This window comes from Perca flavescens, chromosome 11, assembly GCF_004354835.1.
Source record: "Perca flavescens isolate YP-PL-M2 chromosome 11, PFLA_1.0, whole genome shotgun sequence".
Classification (NCBI taxonomy): domain Eukaryota; kingdom Metazoa; phylum Chordata; class Actinopteri; order Perciformes; family Percidae; genus Perca; species Perca flavescens.
This window is the reverse complement of record NC_041341.1, coordinates 27,000,761-27,021,424: the sequence shown is the minus strand read 5'-3', so window position 1 is coordinate 27,021,424 and position 20,664 is coordinate 27,000,761. Positions and strand designations below refer to the sequence as shown.

General features: G+C 38.8%; 1 protein-coding gene across 1 annotated transcript in view; it reads right to left on the bottom strand.

The window, feature by feature from the left end:
* The window catches only part of stxbp5l (syntaxin binding protein 5L), a 147,623-nt gene that overhangs the window by 73,357 nt on the left and 53,602 nt on the right, over nucleotides 1-20,664 (bottom strand). Inside the window, exons 3-4 of the mRNA XM_028591114.1 lie at nucleotides 12,791-12,872; nucleotides 5,489-5,589 (exon numbers count right to left, since the gene is read on the bottom strand). Coding sequence (XP_028446915.1) covers nucleotides 5,489-5,589; nucleotides 12,791-12,872 — 183 coding nt within the window. The remainder of the gene's footprint in view (nucleotides 1-5,488; nucleotides 5,590-12,790; nucleotides 12,873-20,664) is intronic.

Here is a 20,664-nt window from a genome sequence, read left to right as displayed (position 1 = left end):
AACCGGAAAAGAGAAGAATTGGCGGATAAGGTAGGTAGATAAGATAGGGTACGGAACTTTTGCATGGCCATTTTTATTTTAAAGTTGAATTTTCTTAAACAGGATAACATGAATGCCCTGGCAGTGGCAATAAGCTTTAATTTTGTATTTGCTTTGATTACATTGTTTAAAACATGTTTCAGAGCAAGTCACACTCTTCTAACGTTATATTAACGTGTAATCCACCAGCCATTTTCATATTATACCAAGATTAGCAGCATCCTGAGCCTTTTTGGTAAGGTTACTAGGAAAACTCAGCCCAGAGTAGTTTTATTCTCCCAAAAACAAGTTTCCTTTATATTTTTAAAGAACTATAAAAAAAAAACTTTCACTGTCTCCCGCAACTTCATTGCAACAAATATACAAAAGACATCGCAACTTTTATCACAATTTTTTACAAAAGCTCCCACAAAATCAGTCATTTGGGCGGCAACAATCTAAAAAAAAGATTTGCATCCTAAAATATAAGTTGGCTCAAATTATTTTATATGATAAATATAATATACTAAATATAGGTTTTTGTCTGGAGGTGCATGTTGGTCATCCAAAGAAAATAATGAAATTAACAACACAGGATTATTTCTTTCAGGGACATTTTGCAGATTTACTACGAGTCTCATGCAGCTTTAGACTTGAAGACCAAACAGGTTTATTTAGTGTCACAGAGCCTTTCAAACACAGCTGCAATTCAAAGTTTTATGAAGAAGAAATACTTTAGAATATACACCGGTTATTGTTAAATCAGCTACAAACTTGAATAATTTGGTAAATATCAATTATCAGTTTACTTTTCTGTTTTAGGAATAATCAATAAATCCTATGATTTTAATACATGTAGTTTTGGTTAAATGATATGCCTGAGCCACGCCTCTTCCTCTGACACAGAAAGCAGACGAGATGACAGAGGCTGTCTGATTGACTAAAATGTTGGTAACATTCATTTGTATGTCAAAATGAATAAATCTTTATTTTCAATTATACAAATTATCAATTGCAAAGCTACCGAGCTCATGTCCGTATATCGTGCGATAAATCCATGTATGGACTATCGCGACAGGCCTTCTCGTGAGAGCAATATCTGGCTTTTTAGCTGCCGAATGCTCAACTACGTTCACCCGCTAGTTGTAACGGTTTCCCTCTGTCATTTGGTGCTGGTTAGGGGGGTTTATCAGAAAGTTTTTCACTTAAAACAGCTGCCTGCTGCTGATGGAAATTGTGCTGAAGAGAACAGTGAGAATTAACTAAAACAGTAAAGTTGTAGGCTACGAAACATAAGAAATGACCTGGAAGTTGCTAAAAATGCTTGTTTGTCGTTACGAGTCACCTCTTTTTCATTATACCTAGTAATTTTTTCCATAGTTAATAATACAAAATAGTGATCAATGCAGTTTTAAGGATTTATTTTATTTGAGAAACACATTGGCCAGAGTGACTGACAGACAGCCTCATCTATAGCCTAAATCTATACATCTATCTAAACAGGAAAAGAGTGGTGCAATAAAATGGGCATAAAAACAAATAAGTTGTATTTGAATCCTAAATCACAGTGCCCCATAAATCTACATTTCTTTTATGAAAGTATACCACTTAAATGAGAAATGAAGGGCTTTAATCAACTCCATATCATCCCTTCAGACACAAATTAACCACTAAAGTGCATTTCATGTAGGACATGAGCTCTGGGATTCAGACTAAAGTCAAATTAAAAAGAAAACCAAAAGAGAAATGTTGTTCTCTAGTATTAAAGCCTTTTATTTGAACCAGACAATTAGAAGACACATGCTTTTACATAAAGTACAGCTGATAGTTAAAGACCTTAAATACATCACAGTATATTAGTTTTTTCCACACTGTTTGATTTCACTAATTTCTGTTTAGACTAGCCTTCTTAATCCCATTATATTAGTTGTTTTCCCAGTTTGACAGTAAAGGATCTCACCTGGTTTAATTTTATGCAGCCTTATTGCCGTGATATGTGAGAGGAAGTGGATTTTATAGTACTCCTAATCCCATAAAAATGATCGGTCTCAGCAAGCAATTTGTAGTGTGTTGTAATAGTCAGGCCACCAGACCAAGCTCAATCTTTTAAGATTGAACATAAGTCTGGGGAGTCTGCTCTGTATTTTCTCTGCACAAGAGGCGTGATCAACGGGCATAGTTCAAATGACTGTACGCAATTGGATAGTCCTTCAACCAATCAGACCAATGATCCGGGTGACGTACTTTGCAGAGCGAGGCAGAGCGAAAGTCAGTCAGTAGTAAAAAAAAACAACAAGAAAGCCAGTCGGTAGTGAGGCAAACACATCCTTAAAATCTTTTAAAACAGCAGCGACAGCGGCAGCGACAGCGGCAGCGACAGCGGCAGCGACAGCGGCAGCGACAGGTGCAGCGACAGCGGCAGCGACAGCGGCAGCGACAGCGGCAGCGACAGCGGCAGCGGCATCGGCGGTTTTCTGCGCTTTGGTGGCCGTCATGTTGAATGTGAACAAAAAGCTGCTTGCCTTTGTTTCTCTATCGTCATCGTGTTAAACCCACCAATAGCAAGCCAGGTGGATGAACCAGTTTGTGATTGGTTCCCGCAAATGTGTGACTGAAGCAGGATAGATAAACGTACAGGTTTCCAGCCTGAGCTGCAGGGCAAAATCAAATCGCCGGCAGATCGGGCTGGGTTTACCCAGTTCTAGTGTTGTAACGTAACGCCACCGAAACGGTGACGCTCTGTAAACGTTATGAATTCAAGCATGCCAGTTTGTAACATTTTGTATTATGCTGTTCTTGTCTTTACTAAAATCAAAACTAATCAAAGGGCAGAGTGCTCTTACAAATCACGAGGGAGCATTTTGACTTTTAGCTAACGTAATAGACACGTTGTTGATGCTGATTCGCCTTTAGTATACATTACATTTATTAGAAATTTAACTTTACATTAAACGTGTGTTTAAACTTGGGAGGAACACCTGGGGGAAACTGACTTCACCTTTAGAGACCCGGGGGCAGCTCAGTCGCTCCAGTCTTTGCTGGGATGCAGGGCCACCGCCCCGCAGCATGCTCGCTGTGTGCAAGCCAGACCGTGCGAACGGTTCTCTGAACGTATGATGCAGGGACGTAGCTAAGTATTTGAGGGGCAAGAGGCTAATATTACATCTACAATTATTATTTATTATTAATTGATATAAATAAATTGTTTGTTTCAACGTTTTAAGAAGCTTGTGGACATAGTGGCAGTTTGTTTTTACAAGCACAGTTTCTTGAACACCAAAGTTAGAGGGGCAGCCGGGGGGGCAAGGCCCTACAGTGGGGGGGGGGGGTCAACTGCCCCCCTGTAGATCCGCCCCTGGCATTAGCGTAGTGTGAGCTATTTTATTGGGCTGCCTCTTAGGGAAATACTCTGAGTTAATTTAAGTAAGTTGGGTTTTTATTATGAAGGGTAAAAACTGAAGAAATTAAGCTGTAGCGTTATGCACTGCCATTGTCAATATGTGAGTTAATAAAAGTATGTTGGCCATCTGGGTTCACACTGGTTCACATTACAGAGCATCCGTGCGTTTATTTTATTACCCTTGGCTACAGTGGTTAGCACACATTAACTCGGAGGGCTAACTTGGCTTGTTTACTTTATGACAAGGATGTCGTTTTCACCCTGAACAAATGGCCGAACCCCGTTCAAAAATCTGGCAGTTCAATAAATTGTTGCTTGAATACCTGAAACAATAGGAACCCTAACACTAACCCAGAAGCAAGTGAGAAGGCTCCACCTAGAACTAGGGCAGATACAATGTAAAAGGTTTTTTTCTTTTGCAAACGTATACACTTACTGCCCCTGTTATTACACAGTTCTCCTACAAGAGCTTGCTATTTTGCCCAGTGGACAGACAAAGTGGATTGTGCATGTGTGCTCTGGATTAGAGATGCACCGATTACAACTTTCTAGGCCAATTCTGATTTCCGATTTTTCATTGAATTTGAACTGCCGATACCGAATTTAGGCAATTCCGATTTCATATTTTCGAACCACTTTACAGCACACACAAATATTTATTTTCTATCTTTTCTTTAATAGAACATTTTGCATAAAACATAGAACATTTTTTGAATAGATAATCAATCACTAAAAAATTGAACTATATAAATTACTCCTGGTGTGGGAAATTCACACACATCTAAAAACGGAAGAACCATTTCCAATATCCAACTAAAAAAACTAAAATGTCAGACTGACCTGCCGGTCGCCGGTCATGGCCGACGACGTGAAAATCGCCCAATTCCGGTCACCGGCCGGTCAATCGGTGCATCTCTACTCTGGTTAATTAAACAACTGCAGTGGCCACCTCCAGATTGACCCTGTTTTCTAAGAATGCTCAGGCAGGACATTGAGAAGAATGCACCATTTGGGACAGCCAAAGGCATTGATTTTATCAACTGAGTTACTTCTGTGGACAGCCAGAGGCCCCAGAGGATTTCCCAGGGAAGAAAGAGAGGACGACGTTTCCAAAACGTTAAGCATTAGCATCTGAAGGCCATTGTTCGCCATTAAAGTTTAATGGTGGAAAGCCGGGAGGTCTCTGCTGGAAAAAAAAAAAGCAAAGAACCAAGCCCTTGCTTACCAGCACATCCCACAGCCTGCTGCTGATGGACTTAGACAAAGCAGGGAGTGAGACGGCTGATTGACTGAAATAAGCAGCTGGCTGAGGGTGTGGTAGTGCCCCTTCATCCAGAGGATGATGAAGTATGACATTGAGATCCAGAAAGAGAGACATGGAAGATACCATGTCTGCTTTAAGGTGGAGGTAGGTAGAAGGGGCTCAGAATTAATGAAATGTGGTCCAGTTGGAGACAATGTAAGGATTCAAGAAAGGATTTCTCCGTCTCACTTCTGGAGGACATCCATATCTGCAAAACCCCAACAATAAAGTAAATCCACGACATGGCTCCTGGCATTACAAACACCTTTGCGGATGTCGTTCATTCGACCTATAATGATCCAATTTAGATTCAACTCAACTCATTATTTGCCATTACAATATCTTCTTAAAAGATTCCACCAACAATCTCTGCTAATGCCAGTTTGTAGCAACCAAGTGAAAATGAAAAGTATGTGTCTCAAGGATTTAGGTGGCAACATGTCAAAGGAGATGGATTAATCTGACTAATAACCACTGGGAAGTCAGCTCTCACAGCCTCTGGTGGTGTTAGTGGGGGTACCTCAGAAGGCAGAAGGGGTCGCCAGCTGAGACAGAAGAGAACGCTTCAAGCCAGCACATCCTCCTCGGCTTTGTCAGACAGGGTGAAAAAGGATCAGAGGCAGGACAGAGGAGCTGCCCTTGTCCTGTCAACACTCTGCTTCACTGTCTTCCAGATTCGACTGATTTAATGTCTTCCTCTGTGTGTGTGTGTGTGTGTGTGTGTGTGTGTGTGTAAGCTATTTGAATCTAGTGGAATTTATGCTTACCTCTCTCTGTTGAATTTGAGTGAATGAAGGACAGCTGGCCGCCTCTGACGGAGATTCCACAAGTGAAGCGTGTCATCTGCACAGGCTGTGACCAGCGCCCCCTGAAGGTCAAGAAAATGAATATCAGTACTGATTCATTATAGGGACACAGAGGACACCTTGACTTTTTGAATTAACCCAAGTTCTGTAGTCCTGGTTGATTAGACTGAACACAAAGTGCTAAAACACAGTGGATTCCAGCTGTAAGCACCCAACACAGAAGAGCTGAAGATCCAAACAATCTACTTGTGCACACGAGTAACATAAAGTAAGTACAGTGGCTCTCAAGTACACATGTAAGAACAAAAAAAAAAAGCTTTCCCTCAACTAATTATTTTCTTTATTTCCCAGAAGGTCGGCTAACAGATCATGTTTTCTTGAATTTAAAATGTATTAGTGCAGAGAGCACTAAGCACCATTAAAGAAACGCTTCTCTGATTCTCCTAAACATCTTGTCAGTGCACTGCATCCTGATCTGTTGAGATAACTGACGTGGTGCATTTGCTTATTCAGCCCCTTTACTGTTCTGAAAGGTTTCAAGCTATTAAACTCAGCTCTAAATGCAATGTAAACATCTTCAATATTAGTAACTGCAGTTGTACTTGGACACAATGAGGAGATTCACTGTATGTTTAAAACTGTTAAAGGAGAGACGTGTGCATTTGACAATAAACGTAAATTTAAGATAAAGTCAATGTCGAAAAAAATTATATATATATAATATATAATACATATAATCCAGTGTCCAGTGTATTTATAATGCAGCTAAAACCAACCCTTGTATGTGTAAAATGTATACAACTTTATCAAGCCAGCTATCTTTTTAAGAAATTAAAAGATGTTTGGCCTAACATTTAAAGGGTTAGTTTACCCAAATTATGAAAAGAAAACAACAAACATACAAAAGGGGTTTCATGATCAACAAATGGCATTATTATATGCATTTAAACAAACACAAATCCATGGAACCTGCCTCCTATAAAGCATTATTTTGTGTAAAACTAATATAGTATGGCAGGCATTTTTACATAGACATTATAATTAACTCTAATCAGAGACTATTGAAGACAACTGTTTTACTTGTAGATACAGTGTGTTGAAATACATCATTGCATGTACTCCTCGGTGCAAAATCATATGGACATCAGAGAAAAATGGATGTCAAATGTGAGCGGAACATTATTTTCAAATTGATATCAGCTGGTTTCCTAGTTGTAAGAATTGTAATTGCAGTGAAATTCCCAGTAGGGCTTTGATCCCAGGGCGTCGCTGCTCAGACCGGAGCCCAGGGAGAATTAGCTTTAGATTACAAACTTAATCGTGGGATTAAAGACTGTACAGTGCAAGTTAGGATGAAAACATTCTCCCCTATGATTTCCATATTGGTGAATGTGTTCCCCCCACTCACTGAAGCAAAGATGTGTGTTACATAATCTTCCATTTATTTTAAGATCAATAAAAATAAGTTAAGAGCAAAGATAAAACTGAATGAACACTTGACTGTACAATAAATTGGGCGTTCTCATACATCAGTATGTACGTGTGTGGAAGCAATTTCAACATCCCCATCTGTTTGTTTTTTTTCTGCATCCAGCACACAGTCACACAGTAAAAGAATTTAGCATTGGCTGGTAAAAACTCTTCATCTGTGACTAATTCCTCCCTTTACCTAACCCCTATCCAAGTTCTATGAATGAATGACCTCTACTTTTCAGTGCCACCTGTGACTCTTGCATCTCACTTAAAACAAACATATCTGATCTTCCTAATTTAATTCAACAAGAAAGAAATGAACAAAATAATCATTTGAGCATTTTCTGCCCACTGCCTTCTATCTTGTTCCCCCCAACCCACACCCCCTCTCCATGCATAAAAAAGGACGTGCTTCTCTTTAGCCATGTCAAATTTTTTCTTTCACTGCAATCTTGTCATGTAATATATATTACATATTTATTTTGCTGGAATGTATATGATCTCATTCATTTCTGCTCCATTTTACCCAGATCCTTAAACAGCATCCTCAAATAAAGGTAATTTGAACTATTAATATTTAATTTCATTCTACAGTTATCGAATGATATTTTTGAAGATTATTTGCTATGCTGATGGAGTTTGTTTCTTTCAATCAAGGGAGTGAGAGGAGGTGGAGAAGCAGCTAATTAAGAAATCATACCAGAAGGGGATAAAAGAGAACAAGAAAGGCAGACAAGGTGACAGCCAGGTCCACAACTCCATTATGGTATAATTATCTTGATGTCTCGATGGCAACACAGGCAAGGTGACCAAGCACATGTACACAGCATGAGTAAAATGACAATCAGTAGGGAAAATTGCATGACGAAAAAAAATCAAGAAGATGGCTTTAAGAGCGTTTGTGTGTATTTATGTTCAGATAATGAAGGATTAATAGTCTAGTTAACTGATTGTTTCCCTTATATATATCTACAATTAATACCTATATAAAAGAGAGGAATTTCATATTTGTAACAAAAGTGGATGTTCTTAAACCCTACAAAGTGAACATTTTTATATTTTTGTACTTCTGTATAGATTTAGTCAATGGAATCACTGTATACACACTCATTACACACTGTGTGCATCAGAGGATCTATTATTGGTCAGTGAAGTCAACACGTCAGCCAGTATGTGTGGCCTGATACCAAGCCAGTTATTTCTTTTAAAAGAACTCACTGAGGTGTTGCATAAAACTTAAAGTTCTCCAAAGTTGAAAAAGTATATAGTGCAGGCAGGGTACAAGATCTGCCTGACAGCTTTTATTACATACCACACTGTGTGTTGTAGATTTGATATAAATAACAGCACTTAAAACATAACATGTCATTTAGCTGACGCTTTTATCCAAAGCAACTTCCAATTGCTATATATATATGTCAGAGTTAACACACCTCTGGAGGAACTATGGTTAAGAGTCTTGCTCAGGGACTCATTGGTTGATGTATCATAGTGGGAATTGAACCCAGGTCTCCCACACCAAAGCCATGTATCATATCCACTGCGCCATCACCACCCTAAATAAATCAAAACATACCTGAACATTTCATTAAAACATCAGCAGTTAAAATTACTTTGCTTAGTGTTGGTTTATCAGCTGCAGTGAGCTATTTTAGTTCCCCAATCTCAGGTCATTTCGGGTCATGTCAAGGGCTAATGAGGTGTGCATGTGTGTGTCGGACCGCCTGGATGTGTTAGCATCTGTTCCATCTGTCCTTCTCCTGCTACTCCTCTTTGTCCTTTGACACAGAGGAAATACGATTTAATGCTAAATATTAGACAACTTCCCAACAAAGGATTTAGGAGGAAATGGGGCTTTAAAGGGGTGATAGAATGCAAAACCGATTTTACCTTGTCATAGTTGAATAACGACAGTTTGGAGGGTAAATAGGACATACATACAACCTCAAAATCCCATTGACACCTCTTTCCTTTGCAAATCTCACAATTTGAAACTGCCTCTGAAAACGGGTGAATCTGAACAAAACTAAAAGTTGACATCAACTCCTCAAGTCTCTACCTTTGTCACGCCTCAACATTTACATAGGCTAAACCACTGATCTGAGATCAGGTAGTCTTCTGAATAGTTCGCGCAAATCTCAGAAATTGTATACACTGTTCATCTGCTATTTTATCACTAAATTCACTTCTGAGACTTTTTTATGCGAGAAATCAACTATGTAGAGGTCAAATATGGGCCTTTTACGAAAATTGATGGCTAATTGCAAATTTTGTCTGACTGTGTGTCGTAATTCAGTGACCGGTGCTGCCTGGGTTACTGCCTCGCCGCCTGGCCTGCCTTCCTTCACAGACCCCAGCCTGCTGTGAGATAGATGGAGCTCCATCACCGCCGGCAGCCCGCGGTGCTCGATACAAGCGCAAAGTCACCGTTTCTGGGTTACTGGACTACCAAACGCCACTGCCCTGACAGAGCTCTAGGGCCTGCAGCTCCCCTCTTCCTGCTAAATGGCCGGTGTGTGTGAATGAGAGCGCGGTCAGCGAGCTTGTTACGCCCGCAATCTCTTACCACAGGTTCCAGTTAATCTTATAATGGATATGTGTGTTGAGTTATTTAAACAAACGATCGGGGAAAGAAACGCCTCTTGTCTGTGAGTCTCATTGATAGAGCCCGTCGCTGGTTGGAGCTCTATCCATGAGAGCTAGCTAGCCTCCTCCTGGACCTCTGAAATTCACAAAAATGCATTACATTGAAATTGGACAAAAGTGTTAGGGTATCTGTGTGTGTAGGTAACTAGCAGCAAGCTTTACCCATAAGATTGAAGGGATACTAGCAGCTAACGAAACCCCCCCATATTCACAATAATGCATTAAATTGAAATCGGACACAACTGTTAGCGTTATAAGACCTTGGGGTAGCAGCGTTATAAGACCTTGGGGTAGCTGTAATATAAGTGGCGTGACAAAATTCTAACTGTAAATATACTCTAGTTATGCCGAAAGTGTAGCTAACTAGCAGCAAGCTTTACCCATAAGATTAAAGGGACACTAGCAGCTAACGAAACCTCTTATATTCACAAAAATGCATTAAATTTAAATCAGAAACAACTGTTAGCTTTATAAGACCTTGGAATATAACTGGTGTGACGAAATTCAAACTGTAAATATACTATAGTTATGCCGGCAGCCGGCCAGCTCCGCCGGCTTTGCAATTAGCCATCAGTTTTTGTAAAACGGCCCATATTTGAGCTTCATATAGTTGATTTCTCGCATAAAAAAGTCTCAGAAGTGAATTTAATAACGAAATAGCAGACAAACAATTTATAACATTGCACTGTCTCGAACTCCGATGTATGTGTGAGTGGTTGCTCAACCAATCACTGGTCAGCTCATCTAAATATTCATGAGCATACCATATTTGGAAGAAAAGCTCTTGTTACAAATAGGGCAATATTCACAGGGTAGTTAAGGGCCCATAAAATAGCAAGCGGGAAATGTTCAGCCCAACCAATGTTACATACCCTATTAGGAGACCTTAAGGAACAGTGTGAAATACCCTATATAATCATTCTATCACCCCTTTAATAACAAAGTTTCTGCTGCACCTTATTTCTCTGCCATTGTTAAAAAACATTAATCAACATACCAGTTCAGAGGAATGGCAATGTTCCTACAATAAATTCCCAATACCAGTCTCTGTTTGTATGTACCTCATCCTTTCTGGAGACTTACATTTGTTTTAAGGAAATGCATTTAACACTAAATACAAGACTATGTGTGTTTGTTTAGAAACAAACCTACATACTCCTGCGGACCCCTCCTTCAATCCAGCCGTCAGAACGGCACAACAATCCTCTCTTCTCACCTTTTCCTTTCCCCCTACCAACACTCAGCAGCAACCTCAGCCTCTTTAGATGTATTATTCATCAAGCAAAATAATGAATTCAGAATAGGTAAACAAACACATTAATTAACTTATTCATACCTTCCACCGACACAGTGACAGAAAAATATAATAGTTTGCCTCATAAAATAACAAGAGGGAGAGGATTTCGAGAATGACATGGTAAAACAACTGACAACTAGATGTGTTGCATTCTGTGACTTCTGTTTGTCATAGATATACAGATATATATATATATATATATATATAGACAAGATATACATCCCTAATAGTTGCACAAGCTCTTCGTTCACAGACACCTGCAAGATGTGGCCCCTTTTCTGGGTTCATGCATCTAATAGGAATAAGCTATTACACCTTAGTGAAAGTCAAGAGGCCGGTCTGAATATGCACAACCATTAGCAGGGCGGCCGACTACCCACACACTGAATCCAAGAGAGGGCATTGACATACAGCACTGCTATTAGTCACTCTGGCAAAAGATGAGAAGACCTACAGAAGTCACTGTATGCCTGTTAATATAAGAGAGACCATTGGGAAGTTTGCACACATGTAACACTCTAACACACACACACACACACACACACACACACACACACACACACACACACACACACACTTTACAAACCCACCAATTAAACAAGACACACTTGAGTCCCAAATTCTGTTGTAACATGCCTGCCCACGACATGTTCAGATCCTCTTACACAAACATCTGGGTGCTTACACACATACTTAGACCCACACACATACTCATACACACATACAAAGTCAATACCTGTCACACTAGCACACTCACACCCCTCTTCAGGCCCATCAACTGCCATTTGCCTCAGACATATCACAAGTACGAGTGATGGAGAAGTGGACTCAAAGAGCCAGTGGGCTTGAAAAGAAAAATAGATGGCAAAGAAAAAAAAACAAAGAGGCATGAAAAGTGCATAGATTACAGCAGCATAAAGGACAAACAAGAAAGAGAGACACAAAGAGAGAGACAGCTTTGTGCTCCAAACCCGTGTGACTTGGCTCCTGCTCTTTAACTTATAAGAGGGCCCTTTTTTCTGTAATGCATCTACAGTATTTTCTTAGTAAAACAAAATATGGCATCAAACCACAGCAAACTGTTGCTGTTTAAGTCATAAAATCAACTAGCTGACGCACAGCACTGCCATGTGTCAATCCACACAGTACTGGTCTGTTAGTAGTAAGAGGAGCTGTGAGGGGAAAGGGTTTTAATGACAAAGAGGAAAACATGTAATGTTCATGATTATATTCAATATGGTCATGATCCTCTATTCTAAATAGGTCATTATTATATGCCGTTCTCCCTAGCACAGGTACACCAGAACCTCCACATGGAACATATAAAACATTTACATTTTTGTCAAACTATTACATTTGACTCCATAGGCTATTGAAAAGACAATCCACTGAATTTGAAAACAAACCCAACAGGTCATGGTGTGAAATTTAATTTATCATTCATGCAATCACAAAATGATCCAAGGTGTTCCAATAAGCTCCTGTTTTCAAGATTATTGTTTTCTGATCTTCATCTCTTTTTTTTTCCCCACACACAAAGTGATTTCTAAAGGTGAACTGAGATCTTTTCTACTGATATACAGTAACTTAGTGGTTAGACAATTTTGTTTGTCAGTATTCTTGATTTCTAGCCAATGTGTCCCATTCAACTTAGTTCTTCCTTCTAATAAGCAGCTACATTTAAAATCCCCACCAGGGTGTCTCAAGACAAAGACATTTGGTTCCAAGGAGTGAACAGGTTGCTGGTAACATGTGGCTATGATAGTGACTTCAGGCCTCCAAAGTGTGACGAGGGCAGCTTTAAAAATCACAGCTTTACAAAAGCATTGTAATGGAGTCTGGCTTACCTCATTGATGAGGAACTGCAGTTGAAGAACCGCTGCTCCGCTCTCATGCTGACAGTAGCAGTCCACCCCGGGTCGTCCCAGTCTGATGACATCAACAAGTCAAGGAAGTGTACAGAAGTGCACAAAAAAAGGGGAAGGCAAAAAAACAGGCAGAAAATAAATACATATGTACATATTTATGTTATGATTGTGGTGTACCGTAAGTGTAAAAAGACAACATCCAATCAACACTAATTGCTCAAAGTACACTACACTATAATGGTACACAAATATTTCCATTAAATGTTTGTTTTTTACAATACCATGATCAGACAATGGTCAAGGGGTGAAGGGTGCATCATTCATTTGTTCACCTACTATAGTTCCTACCTTTAACTATTTGCCCTGGTCCTTTCTGTGTTATCAATTTATTAACTTATCAATAAAACAATCTTCAAATATTATTTTGTAGGTTCTATGAGGATGTACCTGCACCAACTGTGGTTGCACAGAACACTGGTGCCACTGGCCTGATATAAGCAGGCACGTGGTGCAATGTCACATCCAGTTATAAAAGGATGAATGGATTTAAAAAAAAGGTCCACTGCGATGCTTGATGATGGCTGACACACCCCCTACAATGCCTCTCCTCCCACCTCGGGGAAGTCAAGTTCATAGCGAAACATTCGTGCAAGCACAGTTATGGGTCAAAACCTGTGAGCGTCTGACTTTGTACTTCACCAGTGCAGTTCTGTGTTTTCTAGGGATCCAGAAATATGCAGCGTTTAATATTATCCAATTGTCAGAAACATGTTTTTCAAATAACCACTGCAAGTACTTTAATTTCATTCAATGTATACAGCTCTGATTGTAGAGGCCTTTCTATTTTGTCCACCTTATTTATGGCAATGACTAAAAATTAGGAACACCTCTCAGCATAAAGCAATACAAAACAACAGCAACACAAACTACAACATCCCAAGTGATCATTAGTTGAGTCAACACTTCTCTCATTTGTTTCAGGTTCAATAAAAACTGAACATTGTAACATTCATAAAGGGAGGATTAATTGTAGGACTGTATTACTGCATGCGTTTTAGGCAGGTTATGATCACATAGTAACAGACCAGATACTATTCTAATACCAGGCCAAATCCTGTTACCAAAATAAATAATGAAAAATCTAAACTGATCAAATCTAAAAAGATTTTTTATAGATTTAGAGATTTATAAATCTGTGAATGGAAGTAGCTGGTCTCACATGTTGTGCAGAGTGCAGAGAGGATCCAACAGGTTTGCTAGAGTAAAGCAGGTTCTGTTAGTAAAGTTAATTTATATTTTCTTTCTTAAGCAAGCATCATGATGAGCTTTACAAGTCAATAAGAAACAGAGCACAAGACCAAAACATATCAGTACAACACATACTGTACATACAATATCAGACAAGACATGTCTGTGCAAGCTTTTCACCTAGGACATTAACTTCAGCTTGGTTGTGCTATACAACCAAGTTGGTTGTTTTTGTTATTGCATCATGTCCTGCAGTGTTTTTTTCTTGCAGTTGTTGTACCTTGTTAGTAAGTAATTTCCCAAGGCGTAATAATCAACACATCCTAACATTATATCCAAGCTTAACAATACTATATTTTCTGAATTAGGCTGTTTGGTTAGAAAACAAGTATGGTTACCAGAGGAAGTAAAATCCCCAAGCACATCCTCCAAAGCAGGTGGAAATCAGCAGGAGGGGGATATGACACAACACGATAACAGCCAGCTGGATCTGGTACAGGAACAGTTATTTAATCAGTACAAGTTCAGAATTCATGTTGTAGCCAACATTGCTCAAAGTACAGCACAGAATTACCAAATTAAATTGCCAACTTTGTTAGTCTTGTCAAGCACATTACACCTTATAGAGTGTGAATGTAAAAATATAGGTTTACGTATTATTTTACATATTTTATTCTCAATTTGCTATTAAATTATTATTTTTGTAGTTATTCAAGCTGTTGTACTCATATGACATGGCAATTACCTTTCTTGTCTTCAACAATCAGGGGGACAGGCCTTTACTTTCTTCCACCCACAGAACCTTTACTTCAATTTATCTCTATCTGTAAAGTGTCTCGAGATAACTTTTGTTATGATTTGATACTATAAATAAAAATTGAATTGAATTGAATTGAATTGAATTTCTTATGAATTAATGCAAGTTTTTAAGCTCTGCCTTATGATTGTGTGTGCACATTAAATGTAATAGTGTTCCAATACAAAACTTCTGATGCCGCTATTTTGCCCTCCCCTTGTCCCTCCAGGGATTTCTGTCCACCTCACTTGACATCAATGGCTACCCACACCTTGCAAACAGCTCAGGGCAAGGAGATTGTGTAACATTTATCAGCCACAATCAAATATTTAGTGCAGTTGTCTGACACTGCAGAAACAAAATGTGCGTTCAGTTTTAATGAAACACAATATGAATAATCATGGAGAGTAGGCGGCTACAGAACAAATGTTTAACCTGCTGCAGAGTAACCGGGCTGAGAGAGGAGGAGGAAAAAATGAGTTAGTTGCTCTCCTGTTTTTTGGAGTTATAGTGTGGACACTGATGTGTGGAAGCAAGATATTTTCACATATCACAATAGTGTCTGAGATTCATCTATGTTAGTGTGGGCAGCATATCTAGTTGCAAATCATCTGACGGAGTTAACAAAGGTGGAGATGTGTTTCAAATCTGTAAAGATCATACATGTCAAATGTTTGCACTACTGCAGAATGATGAACTCATATAAAGCTTGGATTCCACACACACAGCTGTGTTCAGTAATGTTCTACATATTGCAGATATGCGAGAGAACTCAATCAGAAATCCAACAGATTGATAGTAGGCTATGCAGAGTGAGCACATCTCATTTCAGTTTCACAATGTATTTTGAAACCGGCGGGGCAGAAACATCCAGACAGTCTTGCTAGACTGGCTTATCATATCTACGGTAGCAGCGGCAGCCATGCACTCTGATATGGAGAATTGCTGAACCAGGGTACAGCTCTCAGGTGCACTGGGGAGGAAAGACTCAAGACAGCTCATGACCCTAGGCAAAAGTTGACTTTCAGTCTTGTTTAAAAATAATTCTTAACTTTTGTAAAAAAAAAAAATAAAAAAATAAAAACATGTTGATGTCGGGTTTTTTTTATGGCTTCGAAGCTTCAAAGCTTTGATCGTTGCTATGGTAATCACTGTACAAATCCGAATTCAAATGTTTTATTTTTTTTTTATTTTAATGATTCTTTTTATAGGCTTTAATTGACAGGATAGCTTGAAGACAGGAAAGGGGAGAGAGAGGGGGGGGGACAACATGCAGCAAAGGTGCGCGGGTTCGGATTCGAACCCAGACTGCAGCCAAGGACTTGGCCTACATGGGGCGCACACTGTACTGGGTAAGCTAGAGGTTTCCCCTTTTAATTTTTAATTTTTATTATTATGAGTATATATGCATTACCTCAAAAATCCAGAATAGTCCATGAAATAAGGAATAGTAATCCCACATTATTCATTTATGCTTCAACATTAATTATAACACACACACACACACACACACACACACACACACACACACACAAATATTCTGCAGATTTGTATTTCTTGTGTTCATATCATGTGTTAAGTGTGTGAATGTATACATATTTTGTCTGGTCCACCAACTGATATGTTAAAAAAAACAAAAAACTAAAATACTTCACAGTGCAATGCCTACATGCATCAGATGTGCTATAGTGAAATACTAATACAACTTTTTGTTGATATTTCAACTCGCATTGAAGAAAAGAAGAAGGCTTTCTCTTGCACAAAGTGCCATTTTGGATGCACTTATTGTGCTGGAATAACGTTATCCGCACGGAAATATATCTAATCACTATCCAATCAGGCTGGTCGCATATGCAGAAACAGCAGAGTTCCGATCTGGCGCATCTGATCACAAAAGTCACATTGAAAAGACAAGTGCAAGCACGGCGAAAGACATGCACAGAGCACCACTGTTGCTCGAATTTTCCAATTGATTTCCGCCCTGGCTCTCCGTCTGTCTCTTTTTCTCAATTCTATCCAAATCGACGTAACTATATCAGTGAGGGGGATAAAAAAGTAAAGGAAAAGAATCAAACACCAAACATCCCATCTTACTTGGTGAGAGACCTTTTGTGCTCATACGCCCACACTGAGCCACCACACTGAGAGAAAAATCGGTTTCTGACCTGTGGCAATACACTGAGGACAAGCAGGCCAGTCCACTTAATCAAGCAGTCTACATGTATTTCTCCTTTGAATTCCCACACTCGGTGACTTCCAGTATAAAGGACTTGAATAAAAACAAGTCAGAGGTGACTTATTTTGTTACAAAGTGTCAGGATTGACAATGCACGTTAGGCTTGTCGCAGATACACAAGCCTATTACTGTAATTGTCTGCATAGACTGCACCAGATTTCATTTATGCCACTCAAATAATTTGAAGGATGCTAATTAATCAAGGTAGATGCCAGCTGGATTAGGGCAGACAGCTGCCAACAGAAACAAGTTTGCCAAATTTAAGGCCTGTTTTTTAATTTAATTAGAGCTAAGTCAGAGCTGAGAGGTTGATCTGTGTTATTAATCTAGTTTTTTGGTTTACAGTCGATTCTGCACTCTATATTACATACGCACAATGATTTTGTACTCTTTTCTCTATTTTAATATAGAGATTTGTGAAATGTAAAATGTTGAAAATGTTAATGTCACACAGACCTACTCAGTCTTGAAGCAGTTTAAAAGTTGTTAAAACACTTGTTTTGTTGTATTGTTGTAAAAACGTATTCTGGTGTGAGAAGCCTAACATGTTTGTAAAGTATACAGTGTGTTTGTTCATCTGTTTCTGAAAATGTATAGTGTGTAGTATACTGTAACGTCTTGCTCTGGCCTAATTGTTGTGTCTAGAAGGCTAAGGTCAGCAGACAAGCACTGTGGCCAGAGAACTTGGGAAAGAATCAATTAAAGCGTGTGTCTGTGATTCAAGGGCTGACTTGAAAGGGAAAGACTCAAATCATCTCTCTGTCAGTCTGGATCATTCTCTCCCTGACAGGCGAGTCTTTGTACAAATCCCATTCAAATTCACTTCACACTCAAGACTGCATCAAAAGACATCAGACGCTGTCAAAAGCACAAAGCTAATGTGGAGGTGAAGTCGCCTACATCCAAACAGGAGACAATACTGTATTGCTGCCAGCTGACAAAAAAAAATGCTGAAATGAGAAATTGTTGGACCAGCCTGTCGTATTTGGTGATATCTGCATTGAAAACCAATAAGTGAATTTAAATTTAAAGTACATGTTGTTTGGCATGCACAGTTGTTAGCTGACGCAGTCAAACTAGACTGCCTCTTAATGTTTCTACTCCACTGCTCGTTTGTCCGTTACTGCAAAACCTCACCTCCACAACTTTCCGGAAGTCGGTTTATACAGGAGTTTATACGTTACCATGGCAATGGTACACATAAAAATGGCTGCAGCTTTGAGCATTCTGCTATGTTAATTTGAATGCAAATTCCCTTTCAATCCATTTTATTTCTATGGTGTAACTAGAGTGGTGAGCTTTTAAAGGAAAGCCACAGTGGGTAAATATATATACTTTACATAAATTATAAATATATAAATTTTCAATAACTTATAGCCTACTGCATTCCATAGAAAAAAATTGATAGAAAGGCCACTGAACTGTAAGTACAAAACAAAATGGCAATTATTGTTAGTTGTCATGGTGACGTTACTACTCCACTGCTCGTGTGTCCGAAACTGCAAAACCTTGCCTCCGCGACTTGCCAGTTTATATGGGAAAGTATGCAGAAGTTAGTCTGTTGCCATGGAAACGGTACACATAAAAATGGAATTTGAATGGGAATGGCCTTTCTAGCCATTTTATTTGTATGCTGCATTTAAATGGATTTAGACAGACAGACACCACCTTTTGGGCAGCACAGGTGTTATAGGTCTATCTATCTATCTAAATGTAGCTCAGCGTAAATTCTGTCTGTCTATATATATATATATATATATATATATATATACCCCTTCTAAGATGGAGTCTAGTCTCCAAAATTCTATGTATTTCCTTACGTTGCAATTGTATCTTACAAATAAATGTTTGCATATCTGCAGCAACATCTCTCCTGACTGAATTGCATCCAAAAACATTTTGGTCTGCACCGTTGACAACGCTCCCTGGAAAAAAATGAATGGAGAGGTTCCAGACTAATATGTATTTGTGAATTAGTCTGACAATGGCATAGGTTAAAAGATGGACATAACCACATTAAGTGCCGCTTTGAAAAATTCTCCTAAGTAAATCATCAAACTCTTATAGGTTCACATTTAACAACACTTTATACCAGTAAGGGGGATCAAGAACATGAGGCACACATCTGCTTTGGTGAGGCCTGAGGGTTTGCTTTAAGATAATAACACCTGCATTGCTGCATTGCTAAAAAGGCTAAACCAACTACAATTTCCGATAACTTATCACCAACTTACCCTGCTGTGGATGAACAACCAAAGTAGTTTCAAACATGAATCTAGAGCTTAACACAACAGGCTCCAATCAGGAGCATAGATTGTATTTATCCTAGCAGGGAAGACAAACACATATAGTAAGTCTGCTGTTTGTTTTGTAATTGCAACAAGCACAGAAAACAGTGTAGGTTAAGCAGAAAATTATAATTGCATCGCTGTATGGTGAACCTAATTTGCCCATGCCTTAATTACTTATATAAACATTGAAGCCAACATGGATTAATGGGAAAAGGCCAATCAATTTTTGAAGGCTCTCATCTACATGTTTGATGAAAAACACCGTAACAAAGCATGAGCTTCGTACAATCTTCTATTTCAAGTAGGTATACATCAAACGTAAAGACGAAGCAAGAAACAAATCTGACTGTAAGTTACACTAAAACTCTTCATTCATGTGCAACTATTCTTTGTTCTCTGCTTCAATACTTCAGTATTCTTGTGCATCCATTCACAGGCTCTTGCAAATATTCTTCCTCTGTCCACTAAAGCATTTTAACTTGTTTGACTTTGACATCACGTTGAGTTAATTTTGGTATACTTGTCTTTCCAGTCATGAATAACTGCTGGGTGTGAACATGTGCTTCCTTATTCGCAAAGAAAATGCATCCTATGGTTAGTTTTTTCTACAGTTGGTTTTACATTATTACATTTACACTCCTAACAAGCTGTTGTTTTTCAGGTGTAAGCACGCTTCAGACTATGGCAATGTCTGGAATTACTCCCTCGTTTACTGCTTCCCTGCTCTTCATAGAGTAGAGTAGTAGTCGTAGTAGTTTACCCTATAATGAGCAGTAAATTGAGGTTTCAGACAATTACCAATCATTACGTTGGGTCATCATTGATAGGTCACTGTTGCAGCCTATCAGACCTTTGGCTAATGTTTGCAGCTCTGGCCTGCTCTAATAAATTTGAGGATTTTACACACTAGAAACCAAGCCAAGCTTGTTACCTGACATACCGTTACATTTGCCAAACACACTGGTAAATCCTTATCCGAAAAAGATATTTACTCTTGCAACGTCTTGCTTGTCTAAGTATGTAAGCTAAACAGCCTAACAGGATTATGTTACAATAAAATAACAGGCCTTATTGTGCGTCTAATTCTAAGACTAACTAGCTCATGAACAATGCTGTTTGTCTATTTTTAGCACAATATCAAGTGCCTATTTAAGACCCCCTTAAGGAGTTCTTGTTTCTCGACAATTTGTCAGCTTGAAACATTAAAAAGTCAGCTGGAGTCCAAGTTAAGGTTAGTTTCATTAGTTGCTAATAATATCTAACAGTGACAGCTGTCAATTTA